The 16,166-nt window shown below is 37.6% G+C and overlaps 5 protein-coding genes across 5 annotated transcripts in view; 1 reads left to right on the top strand and 4 right to left on the bottom strand.

Moving 5' to 3' along the window:
- LOC106103949 (adhesion G protein-coupled receptor A3) overlaps positions 1 to 3,749 on the bottom strand; it is a 6,788-nt gene extending 3,039 nt beyond the window's left edge. The window contains exons 1-7 of the mRNA XM_013283867.1: positions 3,225 to 3,749; positions 2,889 to 2,954; positions 2,477 to 2,692; positions 1,519 to 2,396; positions 1,129 to 1,277; positions 634 to 822; positions 3 to 85 (exon numbers count right to left, since the gene is read on the bottom strand). Of these exons, the coding sequence (XP_013139321.1) occupies positions 3 to 85; positions 634 to 822; positions 1,129 to 1,277; positions 1,519 to 2,396; positions 2,477 to 2,692; positions 2,889 to 2,954; positions 3,225 to 3,445 (1,802 nt within the window). The 5' untranslated portion in view covers positions 3,446 to 3,749. The remainder of the gene's footprint in view (positions 1 to 2; positions 86 to 633; positions 823 to 1,128; positions 1,278 to 1,518; positions 2,397 to 2,476; positions 2,693 to 2,888; positions 2,955 to 3,224) is intronic.
- Positions 3,750 to 4,042: 293 nt separating this feature from the next.
- Positions 4,043 to 10,293, bottom strand: LOC106104016 (kinesin-like protein KIF20B). Its single transcript, XM_013283955.1, has 13 exons — positions 9,544 to 10,293; positions 9,210 to 9,464; positions 8,895 to 9,023; positions 8,669 to 8,785; positions 8,243 to 8,586; positions 7,862 to 8,010; positions 7,655 to 7,796; positions 7,439 to 7,583; positions 7,225 to 7,320; positions 7,119 to 7,154; positions 6,961 to 7,045; positions 4,827 to 6,870; positions 4,043 to 4,489 (listed from the first exon to the last, which is right to left on the bottom strand). The coding sequence occupies exons 1-13, from the start codon at positions 9,901 to 9,903 to the stop codon at positions 4,348 to 4,350; spliced, it is 4,044 nt and encodes a 1,347-aa protein (XP_013139409.1). The 5' UTR covers positions 9,904 to 10,293; the 3' UTR covers positions 4,043 to 4,347.
- Positions 10,294 to 10,756: 463 nt separating this feature from the next.
- Positions 10,757 to 12,160, bottom strand: LOC106104022 (40S ribosomal protein S13). The gene is made up of 3 exons (XM_013283962.1): positions 12,050 to 12,160; positions 11,774 to 11,901; positions 10,757 to 11,085 (listed from the first exon to the last, which is right to left on the bottom strand). Exons 1-3 carry the CDS (start codon positions 12,070 to 12,072, stop codon positions 10,781 to 10,783), a joined length of 456 nt encoding a protein of 151 aa, XP_013139416.1. The 5' UTR covers positions 12,073 to 12,160; the 3' UTR covers positions 10,757 to 10,780.
- Positions 12,161 to 12,516: 356 nt separating this feature from the next.
- LOC106104023 lies at positions 12,517 to 13,100 on the top strand. Its single transcript, XM_013283963.1, has 2 exons — positions 12,517 to 12,751; positions 12,837 to 13,100. Exons 1-2 carry the CDS (start codon positions 12,614 to 12,616, stop codon positions 13,044 to 13,046), a joined length of 348 nt encoding a protein of 115 aa, XP_013139417.1. The 5' UTR covers positions 12,517 to 12,613; the 3' UTR covers positions 13,047 to 13,100.
- Positions 13,101 to 13,950: 850 nt separating this feature from the next.
- LOC106104021 (trafficking protein particle complex subunit 5) lies at positions 13,951 to 15,266 on the bottom strand. The gene is made up of 5 exons (XM_013283961.1): positions 14,987 to 15,266; positions 14,781 to 14,907; positions 14,487 to 14,570; positions 14,316 to 14,414; positions 13,951 to 14,105 (listed from the first exon to the last, which is right to left on the bottom strand). The coding sequence occupies exons 1-5, from the start codon at positions 15,136 to 15,138 to the stop codon at positions 14,007 to 14,009; spliced, it is 561 nt and encodes a 186-aa protein (XP_013139415.1). The 5' UTR covers positions 15,139 to 15,266; the 3' UTR covers positions 13,951 to 14,006.
- Between the last annotated feature and the right edge of the window lie 900 nt (positions 15,267 to 16,166).

Raw genomic sequence — 16,166 nt, 5'->3', positions numbered from 1 at the left:
GCAGCAGCGCCGCGTCCTCGTACAGAGCCACCACCAGCTCGCCCAGCCCCCCGGACACGCTGCTGTACACCAGAGACTGGGGGATCTGCAAGTTAGCAAACAAGACCTTTAGTGCTTGTGTTTTATATAATTTAAGGAGATAAACGAGCTATCGGCCATCTGAATTCGCCGAAATAACGAAGCAACCGCTGCCCATTGACATTCGCGATTGAAGGTTTGCACATCGATTGCACATACATGGAGAAGAGATAGAAAGAGAATATTCCTCCTATCTATGCATCCCCTACTCCGTAATATCCACATTCCTGCTATTCTTAAAAAAATGTGAAGGGAAAGAAGACTAAAATTACGTCTCAAAAACTTAATTTCAATCCTCTTAACTACATTTACCATTAAGAAGAAAATCGGGCAACTCTAGATCATCGACATAGACATCCCATCCCTATGACATCTGTCAATGTCATTTTGACGTATTTGAAAAGCGCGCCATTCAGGCGGGAGGCAGGGTACTGAATGTGTAAGTTAATTACGTTCTTACAATTATAATAATGACCAAAAGTAGGTATTGCGTGCGCTAGAAGCAGAGTGCGTGGAAGGTGCGTGTCTGTGAGAGTCGGTGTGGGTGCGAGGTACCTGCACGCTGGCGTGTATGAGCGCGTCGCTGACGGTGAGCAGCGGCGCCACCGTGCGGTTGGTGGTGGAGCAGTGCAGGCGCGGGGCGTGCGCGGGGCGCGCGGGCTCCGCGGGGTGTGCGCTGTACCACACGCACGTCACGCCGCTGAAACCCTCGCGCACCGCGAACCTCTCCACTGCCAACTTCACCTGGTTGTCACACAATACACGAATCACAACCCATGCCGTGATCCAGGAGGAAGAACCTAAACGTTTCTTCCTCCTGGATCACTAAACACCCACACACAGAACTTTAAAACGTTTAGGTAGTTTTCTTATCAAAAAATCTATACCTCACAATGATAAACATTCTCTTTGGCATAAAAAATGAAAAGTGTTTACCACTTGCTCCTTATTTACCATCAGATGTCCCTTCAGGTTGATCCTACCTGTGACACCTGTCACAAATATAAGAGAAATCTTTAGCAGCACCTAAAAATCCGGCAGAAAAATTACCTTATGTCCCTGTACATTGTTGGTATAGGCAGAGATCTCCTCTACAGCTCGCAGCATGTCTGTACACGCACCATACAGAGTCTCCGCTTTGGTCATCACTGACGGTGTTATGTTCATCGCAGAACTGATTACATCTAATAATGATGCACCTGGAATTAACAAATTTACGAGCTGAGTAGTTAAAGCCACACCAAAGTATTTTATGACTTAGATATATATTTAGTTACTTAACGTTTTTACGGTTAATGTTTCGTGAAGCAAACTCAGCGAATAAATTAAAGATATAGCATAGTCAACCATGCTAGCAATCAGCTAGCATGGTTGACTATGGCCTAGCCACTCAGTGGATATTTATAGCTGATGATTGACTTACAAAAAAATGTAACTCACCTAAATCCCGTTCCTCCACCATGTACTGCATATAATTCCGAACAGCCTGAGCTATAAACATAACATCGTCTGGATCATTAATCTCTGCTAAGGGATAAGTTTTCTCTTGTATCAGCATTGCTAACCTCTCTGTAGCGTTCAGTGCTGAATACTGAACAAGGCTGACGTTTAGTAATGCAAACTGTTGGAGTAACTTTGTTACATTACTGATGTAGGAGCATTCTGTTGTGTTCACCGGACCCCATGTGGCATTCGAGAAGCATTGCCTATATGCAGACCCCTCACCACTGCGGCATGGCACCACCGCAGTATGGTTTAGTAAAAGCTGAGGCCACGAGTACAGGCCTTTATTGGTTACTGTATGATTCGTCTCACAATATTGAGTACTGTTCGACAATACTAGTACTTGGACTGTATGATTATGTTTTATTCTATTCTGATCGCTGTATAAACAAGTCCAATTACCCATGTGATGGTTTGTTATGTTGGGAAAGAAGACAGATGTCTCCGCTATACCCTCTTCTTGCATTTCAGTATTAGTTACATTAACATCGCAGGTTTCCAGCATAGGATGTACCCATTTTAATTCATATTTAGCTAACACTGATGCGAATGGTGCATTACAAGTTAACATTAAAGTGTCTCCTTCGAATACAACTTGATCATGGATAGGTTTCACCATTAAAGTACTGGATGGTAACACACTACCACATGCGGATAGATCTAAAAAAATCTTCAGTTTACGAACAGTTTTGTTGACCATGTTCTCAGGTGACCTGCATTTAGGGTTGCCAGCGAGTTTTACACTTGTATTTCTGGACCAATCTCCCACCCATAACAATTCACAATCACATATAAGTGGATTTTCGGTTATGTCTCTGTGAAAGAATATGTTATTGATTAATTACAAAAGACATTGTTTTATACAAAATTAACTGCAATATTATTACAAACTTACAACTGCTTCAATCCAACAAGATAGTCAAAAGTGCCAGAAGATAGTGTTGATATGAGATTCTGTGTCAAAATGAGCCGCTCCAAGTTGATGAGGCCTTTGAACATTTCTTTGTAGATATTGCTTATCTGGTTGTAGGACAAGTCCAGCCGCTGCAGAGAAGTCATGTTGTAGAAAGCATCCGACTCTACAAGGTTTATTTGATTTCTACTGAGGTCCCTGAAATATAATTCAACATTATTTTTTTAAAGAACAGACATTTTTGAAGGGAAATATATAAGAAATTGAATTTGGACTGCTTTCATAATAATAAAAAAAACTTTGGGTCCTAGGATACCATAATAAAGAAGTAAAAATAAGGAATAAATGCAAACAAAATGAAATCAAAGTAATTAGACAATTAGATTTAACTTACAATTTCTGTAGATTTGGTAAATGGAGCTCCCTTGATAAAGTTGATATAGCATTTCCAGACAGATTCCTAAAATAAAAAGGTAAAAAACATATAAAGAATCCCTCATTACATATATTTTAGATTTCATGAAAAATGTTTTTCGCTCAATAAAATCCATGACAAAATAAAGACTGATTTTAATTTCTTAGTAACAGACATCTGCATCTAATAAAATGTGTACAAACATTGGTTTTTTATCTAAACTGCTGGACGACCAATAATCTAAATCTTACTTGTTAAAAGAATCATAAAAGCCTATAATTGTTTTGTTTTACTTCATTACATAAAACTACTTACAAACTGACAACAAGGTTCCATAATTTGCTAAGATCTATTTCCTTGAGCTCGGTAATTTGAGCAGGAGTCCCGCCACATTTTAATCTGAGGGGTTCTTCAGGTTGAAGTTCGGATGTTGACCCCTCCAGTGATTTGTTCCCCTTACAGGTGCATAGCGACGGACAATAACCTAGCGCTCCATCGAAAAACAGAAGCACTACCACAACCAAATATCGATGCATCTTGCTGGCTTCCCATAAAACTGTTTAAAACTATGGCACTAAGCCAAAAACGAATAACAATCACATTTTCAAAGCTTCGTAAAAATTAAACTTTCTTCAATGACATGCCTCGCGCATGCTGCCCCGAAAACAACAGGGCAATAAATAACAATCAGGACATCAAACTAAAAGAGAGTCTCATTTATCTTGGCAATGTTTAATTTTGTGAAAATCAAAAAATAAACAAGCCAGATATTGTACACAAGCACCGATCCGACATTTGTAAAACTGACTGAACTGACATATTGAATGATTTATGACTAAAATTGATTGAAAAATGAGTAATAGTGCCATAGAGTATTTACCTAAGTCGATATGAAAATCGAATGAAATCGAATCGAGCACATTTTTTTTAAATTACTGATTAAAATATCTGATGGGACTAAGTGAAGTGGCCCGGTGAGATACGCCACTATTGTGGCGGGCTATCGTGACATTTGATTTTCCTTTATTTCAAACCTTATAGAATAAATGTCTTTAGGTGATATAACTTTAATAAGACGATGTTATATTCAATAATAAGAACTGCAGAAAGGATAGTGAAATAAAACCCAAGCATAAAAATACATCCATAAATATAATTAAGTGCAATAAAAGAAAATAGACATGAGATTTGAGGACAAATTGATATTAAACATGTTCAGTCGAAGCTTGTCAATGTTAATATTTTTTAACAATATAATCAGAAACAAAATATTTACAGTGTAACAATAAATATTTATGCAAAACAAGGACAATTGTTCAGGTCAGATATATTTTCGTATTTATCGTCTAAGTTTATTTGTATCAATAGCAAGTCCCGTGCCTTAATGTTTACAGATAGAAAATTTCAAAGATTTTTTTTATTATGTTGCATAGATAATTCAAAGCTTGCGGCGCGCTCTAGGTCTATGGTAAGAGGGGCGCGGCACCCGCAGGCGCTCCCCGCTCTCGCCGCACGGACCAGACTCATCCTCCAGGGGCTCCGCGCGAGGCGTGAACAATTTCCTTCTGCTGCGAGTCACACTAAATAAAAAAGAAAACAATTAGTAAAACAAATACACATAAATCACACACGCACACACACACATCTTGCTAACCAAGTTAACCCACAGATTTGATTTGCACACCAAAAACCCAAACCCCATCTAAAAACAGCAATTCAAACATTTTTCTTGCTAGAAAACATTAATTTAAATTACATTACTTTCGCTATTATAATTTGGTGAAAGCCCAAAGTTGTCCTTTTCTAGATTCAGCGCCTTTCCTATTTGAAGGCCGGCACCTGTAAATCTATAGTCACGTTTATGGGCAACCGTGGACACGAGTTATAATTATTGTACAACTGTAAGTCAAATTTTACCTCTTAGAGGGGCAGCTCTGTATGCCGAGGGGGGGAAGGTTCTCCTCCCCCTTCTGGTCGGGGGAGGGGGGTCGCGCAGGGGGCTCCGGCGCGGGCTTGCCCAGCGTCACGTCGGAGAACTGCACCTGCAGGTTGATGATGTCCTTCAGCTTGGCGCCATCTTCCGGCTCCGTAGCCTCCTCCTCCATCTGCTTCTTGTGTCGGCGCAGTCTCAGGTTGCGTTTCGCTCTTGCGACTATCTCATTAGTTTTATCCGAATCATCATTTTTACATGTTAATTTTTTTCTCAAGTTGTATTTAACTTCGGTCGCTTCCTGTGTTACTTCCTGTGTATTGGCTGTTTCTTTGTTAACCTCTTTATTGCATGAGCTTTCTTCTTGCGCCACTAATAGTTCGAAGTCGGTCGCTCTTGGCTGAGATATATCTTTGTATATATTTTCGAATGCGTCTAACGTATTATCCACTTTAGTTTCCTTTTCAATCGCGGCGGATAGTGTGGAAGTTTCTTCTATTAAAGGTTTTTTAATATCAGATTCCTGTTCAAGTGTATCAGGTGCTGGATTAGATTTTACATCACATTCGTTACTTTTAGACAAATTCATTTCATTGAAAGATTTCTCTACAGTTTCAACTGCTTTGTATGGTGAATCCATGTCATCGAATGGATCGACAGATTCGTGTTTTTTGTTAAAATTTTTGGACTTCAAAATGGGCACTGAATCAAATTGTCGTGTAATACTTTCTCCCAAAAGCTTTTTTATTGTACTAGGTTCAAAATTAGACACAAAATCCTCTTTTATGATCGACGGAGATCTGAATTCGTCATTATTTAAATGATGCAAGTTTTTAATGTGCGATGGTTTGTCACTTTTTTCAGTTTCAAGATTAACGTTGTCAGTGGTATCTTTCTTTTCATCGTTAGGTTCCTCACAAATTACGTTTTCAGGCTTTTCCGGTATTGCTTCGTCAAAAAATTGTTTCTTTTCTTTGAATATGTTGATATTCGATAGAACGTCAAAAGTTTTTCGTTTAAGGTCTAAGCTTAAATCATTCGCTTCCATTTCTAACTGCTCAAATTGAGCTAAAGAATTATTAGAGCTGTATTCACCTGAGTTTGATTGTAATTTTTTAAACATCTTATTCACCAAGCTATTTGTTGCCGCTGGTACATTTGCTATAGCTTTTTCTTTATTTGTTTCGATTTGAATTTCAAACTCAATTTTGTTCCCAATATTGTTTACGATTTCTTTCTCAGTTTGCAGTGATTCCTCTAAATTACTATCATGTAGCGACTTTGCAAAATCTGATGGTTTATCAGATTTTGTCAGTGACATTTCATCAACATTCTCTCCTAAGTCCTCGCTAATTTCTTGATCACGTTCTACTTCATCTTTGCTGACATTTACTTCCTTATTTACATGGGACGATTTATTAAAGTTTAAGTTTTCTTCCAACTTTACTGGACTATCACACATCGGCAAAGTCAACTCGTTTCTTTTCTCTTCATTTAATTCAGTCTCTTTGTCAATATTAGTCTCGCTTTCATCGTTGTCTTGTTCTTGTTCTGAAGATACGTCAGTTTTACTATCATCTTGTGATTTCCTAACAAAATAAGTCTCGCGTACACGTTTATTATATTTCTCTTCGACAGTTTTGCTACTGCTCAATAGTATCTCAGGCTCGCTTATTAAACACATCCCTCTGTCTGTAGATCCAAAAGATTTAACATTATTTTCAGAGCTTTTTTCATCTTGAAACTCGCTTGTCATTTTATTGTGTTCATTATTATCTTCAATGTCTTCCTTACAGGTACCTTCGTCAACTTCACTGTTGTTTGTATCAAAGGTTCCGTTACCAGCTCCTTCCACGCTTTCATTCAGTACGTTAGAGAAAGAAGCTAGACTCTGTCTCAATAATCTAGTTCTTTCCTTTCTAATGACAGGCTCTAGACTTTCATTGCAAGGATCCTCGTCGCTATCATCTTCACTTTCAGTGAGAGATATCACCTCTTCGTATTTATTCTGCGCGCAACTGGATACTTTTTCTAAAGTAGATAAAAAATTATTAGTTTTTTCACTATTACTTAAATTAATAAAAGTACATTCTGGTATAAACTTTTTTGAACAATATGTACCTTCCATTTCTTCAATATATGCTCTCAACTTGCACACCTCCTGCTCAGCGCCCTCGCGCGCCGACACCTCCGCTGCCAGCTTTGCCTGATTTACAATATCACAATAATCAAACATCTCTCATTAGACAAAGTTACACAAAGCAGCAATTTCCACTTACCTCAAGATTATCGATCTCTCTCATCAAATCCGATACCTGAAAAGAAATAAGAAAAATTATTCACTATTCAATTTTATTACAATACTATAAAAATAATAAGACATACGTTGTTTTTGAGGTCACGCGTTGGTGAGCAGTCCGCTGGCGCTTGTGAGCTAAGCTTGCTTATTTTCTCTTCATATTCCTCTTTCATTTCTTCCATCTGGAAGAAAATACTTTTGTAATAACACTATTTTCGCATCTTTTCAATGAATTCGCTAATTTTTTAAGATGTTGATATGTTTTAAGATATTTATTGGTATAGTGAGCTATTAACAGACCTCCTGTCTCAATGCCCTCATGAGGGTCTCGTAGTGCTGACGTGTGATGTGCTGACCCTCGCTGAACACCGCTTTCATGTTGGTGGCGTTGCGCGCCTGCTGCTCCTCCATCGACATCGCCAGCTCCTTGCTGTACTCCTGAGCCCTGTACAGGTACGGTACGGTAGCATCATTAAACGATATTGAATTATGTCTAAAACTTATTTTAATGCTTACTGTAGCAGTTCAAAGTGCAGCCTCTCGTTTTCGGCTCGCAGACGCTGCACCTCCGCGTTGGAGGCCGAGGAGGATTGCGACAGTATGGTGTCCTGCGCGCTCGCCTCCAGCGTCGAGTACTCCGAGGCCGTGTTGTTCACCTCTGTAATAAACACATCATACAGGTGGTGTTCCTGTAAGCAGGAGTGTGGTGGTGGAGGTACGCACGTATGTCCCTGGCGACGGCGGCGAGCTGCAGCACGTGGCGCGTCTCCAGCGCGCAGTCGGGCGCGGGGTTGACGGTGACCACCACGCTGACCGCCTCGCCGCGCGCGCCCGACAGGCCCGCGCCCAGCAGCCGCGTCAGCTTCGACTCCCTGACGCGCACGGTAAATTTACAGTCGTTTCAACTTTTAAACACATTGCACATGCAGGCAACGCAATTCTAACACAAGGTTTTAAGTGTGTTTGTACAAAAAAAAAGGTAAAGCTACACTGTAATTGATTTTTTTTTCGTCTTTTGTAGAACTTACTAATATGTGATTAGTTATTTGTAAGGCGAGGCAAAGTGTGTCGAGTATCAAGAAAGGAGCAGTAGTGAGTGGCGACCTGTAGGGCACGATGGTGTCGGTGCGCGCGCGCTGGCGCTGGCGCAGCGTGCGCAGACAGCGCTCCAGCACGTGCAGCGAGGAGTTGATGGCGCGCGACTCGGCCAGGCGCGCGCCCGCGTTGCGCGTGCGGCGCGCGCGCTCGCAGCCCGCCAGGTCGCACAGCCGCACGCTGGACACGCGGCAGCCCGCGCCCGCCTCCGCCAGCGTCGTGATCGTGAAGATGCAGTGCGAGCGCGAGGAGCGCGCGTTCACGCCCGTCGCCGCCACCTGCAGGTTGTGCTTGCCCGCCACCATCACGTCGTACGCCTCCTCGCCCGTGCGCACGAACACCTGCGTCGCGCCCTGCCACCACGCCGCTGTTACACGCGCTGTGTCGCACCACGCACACACACACACACCCTACTGCCATACCACACTACCATACCTTGACATATACATTCCCGTTGGAGTCCTCGCGAATTACCAGTTTGGAGGCAGTGCTCCTGTCGTTAGTCGACAGCAGATCGTAGATACCTTCATTGTAGATCTCCACAAAAGATACCTGAAATTAACACTAAATTAAAACTTCATATTACAATACCTTTAAAATGATTATTTAGATAATATGTTACACACACACACTTATAAATCTTTCTGTTAGTGTTACATACCCAGACATAATACTTGATCCTGTTGGTCAAATCAAGATTGCTGGATGCAAAGTCACTGTGCAGCTTGGTGCTCATGCGACGGTACCTATCCCGCAGCGGCACTGACACCTGACGCAGCTGCTTCACAAACTGTTATACATTATATAAAAATTATTATTTTTTTAATAAAAAGATTAACACAAGACAAACCAGCTGTTTTCCATTTGAAAGTAAAATTATTTTTACTTTTATTAATTTATTTTACATTTTGAATAAGTGATTATGAATGTCATAATTTAAAGATATTTTTTTCTCAATTTAAATAAATTCAAATACCTGTAGCTCATGTTCCTGTGATGCATGGCTAAGTTTCTCTGCACCATTGTCAGCAGGCTTGTACACAGGTCTAACAGCTGCATCTACAACTCGGAACACATACTCCAGAGATCGAGGCACCAGACCCGGGGAGCTCACTGTGCCCATGAGTGTGAATGTCTTGCCTGAACCAGATGCTCCATAAGTCAGCAGCGTAAAGCTATGCCCCTCTGGTAACTTTTTCAAATTATCTTTAACAACTCTTTCAAATAACTCCTGCAAAAGATTTTCTCAATATGGAATTAATGAATTTAAAATTATTTATTAATTTCATTTGGTCAGATGAAATACTCACCTTTTGATTTGTTTCAGGTCCGAAAATGTGAGAAAAAGTATACATTTTAGATACATTGTACTGTGTACGTCGACCGTGGCCCACTGTAGATGTGTCCAGAGAAGTAACCAAGCATTGATCCGATTTCACTTCATACAGATTGCTGGGGGTGTTGCACGGTTTAAGCCTCAAGTATACTTGGACCAGCTCAGGTTCGTCGCTTTCTGAATCGGTCTCAAACAAGTCCAGTAAGTTCGTGCCTTTCTGAGGCTTGGGTCGCATGAATGGATTAGATATCAGAGGCGGTCTAGGCTCAATAAACGAGGGCACGTCTCGTTTGCAATTGGATACATCACTATCGGAAATACGTTGATCTATCATGTTGCTAAATAAATTGAAATATGTAAATAATGATTTACAAACGGTTTGACTTTTTATTTCTATGACATTCTAAAACCAAGAATTTTGCCAACGTCAAGATATTCAAGAGAAAACCTCGAAAATGCTCAGTAACGGGAGATCCAGATTATTCAATGTTTTAGGAAAAAAAGATATAAAACATCATCAAAAGCACCAAAAACTAGTAAACTTAATATCTGGTGCTGTACAAAAACACTACATTACATTACACAGTGTACTGTAAAACAAGCACGATACAATAACATTTTCTCGTATATCAATGAATTATATACACTGCATGAAAGTTTTATTTTTATTGAATTTGTAATTAAAACTTAAAACTCATTTCCTAATTCACAAACGGTCGATCGCTTTTCAAATTTTGAACTTCAAGTTCATTGCCACCATAGAAAAATTAAAGTTAGACCATTCACTTACAGATTATAAAAGTATTTCAATTCCTATTGGCACAGATAATTTATCGTGTTATTTTAACAAAATGAATTCATTGATTTCTATATAATTATAAAGTTGTAATTTGTGCGAGGACAAATATATCTTGTAACCGTAATTCAAGGTTTTTGCAAAAAAAACACAGGTTGTATCATGGCAAAGCAATATTGTACATGTACGATTCACAGGAAACTAATTCTTAAAACCAATTTATTAAAATGCATTTATACCACCATGTACAACCAACATGCATAATGAAGTAAACATCTTGCCAGGAATCCAGCATTGCTATCATATTGCTGCAGATGAATTTATTTCCATGACAAACTAGACCTTTGCCTACATAAATTAAACTTAATTAAAAGGAACTAAAACAGCAGAATAGATTTTCATAGTTTATTTAAACTTAAGCCACTAAAGCAGAGGCGGTGCTTGACTCATATTTCCAGTTGGGAGGGAGCACACTCTTTGTTTTGTAGTAGCGGGCCAGCCTGTGGATTCTGGATTCAACAAGAATGAGCCTGAATTTGCTGTCCTTATCTTTCCTGTTCCTCTCCAAGTGCTTCCTCATGGCCACTGCTTTCTTGATCAGATAGTATAAGTCCTCAGGTAGGTCAGGAGCGAGACCCATGGCTTTCATGATACGGAGGATCTTTTTGCCAGTTACAAATCTGACTTGGGCAACTCCATGCGAATCCCTGAGCATGACACCTGGAATTTTATATATAAGATATAAATTGTTAATACTTTGTATTAAATGGACTATTTTGATGATTTATAAATAAACTTTAATATGGTATTGATTCATCGTCTACCAAAAAATGAAACCAAACAGTAAGTTTTCTACAAGACACTGAAACACAATTACGCAAATTGGATCACAGCATAATAGATGTACAAACATAAAAAATACCACTTGAATTAAGAACCTTCTGGTTTAAAGTTGGTTAAATATTTTGGCAAATTTGACCTGGTGAGCACTGCTATTGCAGTTAATTATGAAAAAAATTGAAAAAAATCAAATTTTGCAGAAAATCTACAAGACAACAATAGTCTTGCATATTATGGCACATTAATAGAGCGCTTATATGCCTTTGTAATCACCTTTGTCTAATAAGCCAGATATGTTTTTTGTGGAATATGCAATCAATATATTAATAACGAGAATTACTAAGGATTTTCATAAAATTTCTAGCTTACAATAAAGTTAATATTGAATGCTCTCTAGTATTATGCTTGTAAACATGAAAAATACTTGGTATTTTCTAGTATATCTAAAAAAAGTAATGACAACTGCATAAAGATAGTATCAGTCTCCTAGTCTCATTTAATTAATGAGTATAAAATTACATGATGAAAATAAAAGTTTTCTTGGAATACACGCAAGTTTGATACGTACCGATTTGAGAGGGAGTTAGACCCTTCTTTCCGAGTTTGAATATCTGTTCCTTTACATCATCTGCGGTCAATTTTAACCAAGTGGGTACACTTCGGCGGTACGGCAATGCCGACTGGGAAATACCCTTACTGAAACACACAAAATCACAATTTCAAAGACGCCATGTGGTGAACTGGACATTTCTAGGTTATACTTGCAAACACTTTGTTTTATAAATGTGCAATTAATTGTGCCTTATATTAAAGGATTTCACGAATAAAATTATAAAAAAATTACCCAGGTGCGTGCATACGACCCATGGTTACGGTTTTAGAGAAATTTCGCCGATCTGACAACGACAACAAGAGAAACCAAAAAGATGGTGGCCGGAAGAAGCACAATCCTTCAAAACTAGTGATGTCCAAATCGAACCAAAACTCACTTGTCAATCTTTACCGGTTTTTTAAAATTCGACAAAAGAAGTGGTACAACTTAAATATGTACTTAAACCAATATTTTTTTAAATCAATTATATCTGATAGTAATCCAAGGAATAATTACTTGACACTGGCCCAATCCGCTGTGGGTGAGTCATAAACAAGAAGTAGAATAGAATAGAACAAGGAATAATTTAAAAACTTTTGTTGTAATTCACGATAGTTCTAAATGTTCATTTAAGGTAAAAAAAATTAATGTTTCTACACCTGAAGTTCACCTGAACATTTAAAGTTATAAGTTTGCACCTTTTGTTCAAATTCAAATGTCAAATTCCAATGCTACCGAACTGAACCGAAACCACTGTGCTCGAAACGTCAAAACATTCTGATAACTTGTATATTTTTAAATAAATCTTTGTCCAAAATGGCAGAGAAATACGGTATATCTGAAGCCCAGTATAAGCTTATTCAACAGCAGGCTTCTAGACGGGTCGAGTTGAGGCGAGAGTTTTTAAAACAAAGAACTAATCCTTGGAAACATGCAGCTGAAGCTGGCTATGTCGTGAGTATAGAATTACGTAATTTTTTAAAACAAAATATTGTACTAAATAGCTATAACTCTACTTAAAATGTTTGTTTTGTTTTAGTTTGATCCAGCACTTCAAAAGTTTTTGTCAATGAAAGCGACTTCTTTCGATCAGTTCAAACCAAGTAGGTCGAACAGTTTGTTTGCAGTATGCGCCATAGTACCAATGTTCGTGTATGGCTACTTTATCTGGAATGACCGCAACAATCGGGAACAGCAGATCAGGAGTGGTGAACTCCGTTACAAGGACAGAATGTTTAAGCTTGCTTAAGCTCTTAAAATGTTAAATACAATTATTATTAGTAAAAGTGTTGTATATATGCTATTTATTTTTTTCCTAATCATGTTTTAATGCCGGCCTTTTACAATATTTTGTTATGTGTCAAGTAGAAAAATAAAAGTGTCATTATTGATGGACCAACTTTCAATTTTATTGTTTGCAATTAAATAGAAAAATAATCACTATGACTGATCAATTGATTTCTGAAACTGAGTGTCAAATAATTAGAGCCCAAATAGAAAGAAGAGCTAAATACAGGAAAGAGTTCTTAAGACTGCGAACTGATCCTTGTAAACATAGTATGGAGGCAGGACATGTTGTAAGTAGAAAGCCACTCTAGAGAAGTGGCTTACAATTAGCTATATTGCTAGTAGAATGAACAAAATTATTGTTAATTCCATACATTTTTAACATTAATATCAGCAATGTAATTCAAATACTATTTTGCCTAGGGGGTAGTTTTAAAATCTAATCGAAAAACTAGTCTTGAGTCTTTATTCAAATTATTTGTGATTCATGATTTTAAGACATTTTCAGTTTGACCCAGCGCTTCAACACTGGCTATCCATGAAGGCATGTCAATACGATTATTTCAAAGCGAATACAAAGACGATCCAGTTCGGGCTGATAGGGATTTTACCAATGTTCATTTATGGATATTTTATGCATAGACAACGAAGTCAGTTTGAAAGAGATTGTCGTTGCGGTAACCTCAAGCCACGTGACAGAATTTTTAAATTACATTGAATTTGTAAATGCAAATTGCTTCAAAGTGTTTTAACTAGACCACAGCTCTAATAATGTAAATTAAAGCTTTGTTTTTTTTTTATATTTCAAGTATGTAGAAGTTTATTTGTTTAATTTCCAATTAGTGGCAGAAATAAAAAAAGAAAAGTTTTAACAAGATAATCGTTTATTTTTAAGAGAATATAACACTAGATGTACTTAAAACTATCGGTCATCCAGAGATTTGTCCCGGGCTATGACGGAATCATCAAACTTGACCATGTAAGTTGTGCCTTTGTGCCAGTGTGCTGTCACTTTTGCAGGCTGAAACAAATATTATTTGTGTGAATAAATCATTGCAACATTGAAGAAAGTTTTCATAAACTATTAATTTTACTTATATTCTTGGGATAGTTTGGATGGATCTTTGTTATGTATCTCCAAAACAACTTAACAACATCTTGATGAAATAATTTTTTAAGTTCTGCACAGGCAAAGATTTGTCATTACATATAATCTGTAGTGGAAACTTACAAAACCACTTTTAGTGAGGACAGCTTCTATAATGCCAGCATTAAATGTGGCACAGTTCAGAGAGCCTTTGTCTTTGGGCACACTTATAAATTTGTTCACCTGGAATATAAAAAAAATTATATGCTTTGTAAAGACAACATTCTTCACTTTATATCAATGTGCTTAACTCACTAATGCATCTTTCTCAATGATGTAATAAGTTCGCTCATCATCATTGGCATGCTCCAGTTTGTCAGCTTCCTTGCCAAATAGTACCTGAAAAAAAATTAAGTTACACAAATAATGATTTGGACTTTACTCTTGTGGTTCAGTTGTTTACCATAAAATATGGTAGATTTTTGTTTAAGTACAGTTTATTATTATAAATAAAGTATTATTTCAAAACATTCCAACTTAATTATAAATGGTGATGGGATCCAAAGATGACAGGTATACCTTATTTACTTTGGAATTTATTTATACTACCTTCCACAATGTAGACTTGACAAATAAGAGCATATTTAGCAACTTTATTTCCCGCTTGCTGTTCCGCTCTCTCACAAAGTACAGGTCTAACAGCCGGGTACCTACATCCTGACCAATTTCCGATAATCTGAAAATCGAAAGAAGACAAGGAATTGCTAATTTTGCATAGAATGCAAAAAATAATATCTTATGAATATAAAACTTACTTGGTCTGGAGTTCGTGAATTGAATGCGATCGATTTTGACAATACTGTACAATTTCGGAAAATAAAAGGGCGTATAAAGCTAACGAAATTTCGCCTTTCCCTTTACTTAAAGGTTTGTCTATAAAAGATGTTTTAGATCGACTAGATGACATAATTATTTAATTGTTCAGTTAGAACTCTTCAATACACAGTCCAGGAAATAAGTTTATTGGTAAAAAGAACGAAAATCAAATCGATAAATATTTTATTTTGTGACTCTGACACTTGGTTTTATTTGACAGTGACACATGACACAACTGAAAAAGTCAAGTGAATTTCAAAGAATAACTAAAGGAAATTAACTTCAACAGACACCCAAATTCAGCGTTTTACTTTGTGTGAATTCAAATGGTCCTTTAGTCAGTGTTTAAACTATATTTTGCATCAAATTCAACTGGTAAATCGTTTTCTCGGCAGCTAAGTACTTTTCGCAATGGTCTGTCCAACATCGGTTCAAATTCCGCGACTTTTGCTAGTGACCTTAACCTTACACATTGAAAATTTAGTCCAGCATTTGTTATTGCTAAGCAGACGTATGGCCTCATTACATGGCTTCCAAGGCGCTAATAATCCGATAACTTTATTTTGTCTGCCGCAAATTAGTCATTGAGTACAAAGTTTATGTCCACGAGAAAACATTTGACTAAAAACTTGTCTTAATTCTATTTCTTGTCCTAATTTGATAAAATTATAACATGAGTTATCATCAAAAACAAACCATTCTTTGATCAAAAAATTAGTTCGAAATACAAACATGTCTGTAAAAAAAGTGCCAGGGAATCGAACCTCCGAATTAGGTCACGTAACACTAACCACCAAGCAGTAGTACCAGCGCATTGCTAAACAATACTTTTTGAGAGCTTTAAATATATCTGCCTCGTACTGTTATATATTTAACTCTAATTAGGATACTTAACTAGACGTTTCCTTACGTCCGAGACATGTAATGCATCGCGCAATTATAATGTAATAGTCTCCGCCGACGAAAACACATTAGGATGTGACGTAACAAGGAAATTATGTCTATCTAACTGTGATTTCTTTTTTCTGTATTCTGTTATACAATCGAGTTTTGATTCGCAGAGTTAGTGGGACTTAATTCCTCACTGTTATATTAAATATGAAAAAATCAAGTAACATT

This window comes from Papilio polytes, unplaced genomic scaffold (assembly GCF_000836215.1).
Source record: "Papilio polytes unplaced genomic scaffold, Ppol_1.0 DF823692.1, whole genome shotgun sequence".
Lineage (NCBI taxonomy): Eukaryota > Metazoa > Arthropoda > Insecta > Lepidoptera > Papilionidae > Papilio > Papilio polytes.
This window is presented reverse-complemented; position numbering and strand designations above follow the sequence as displayed.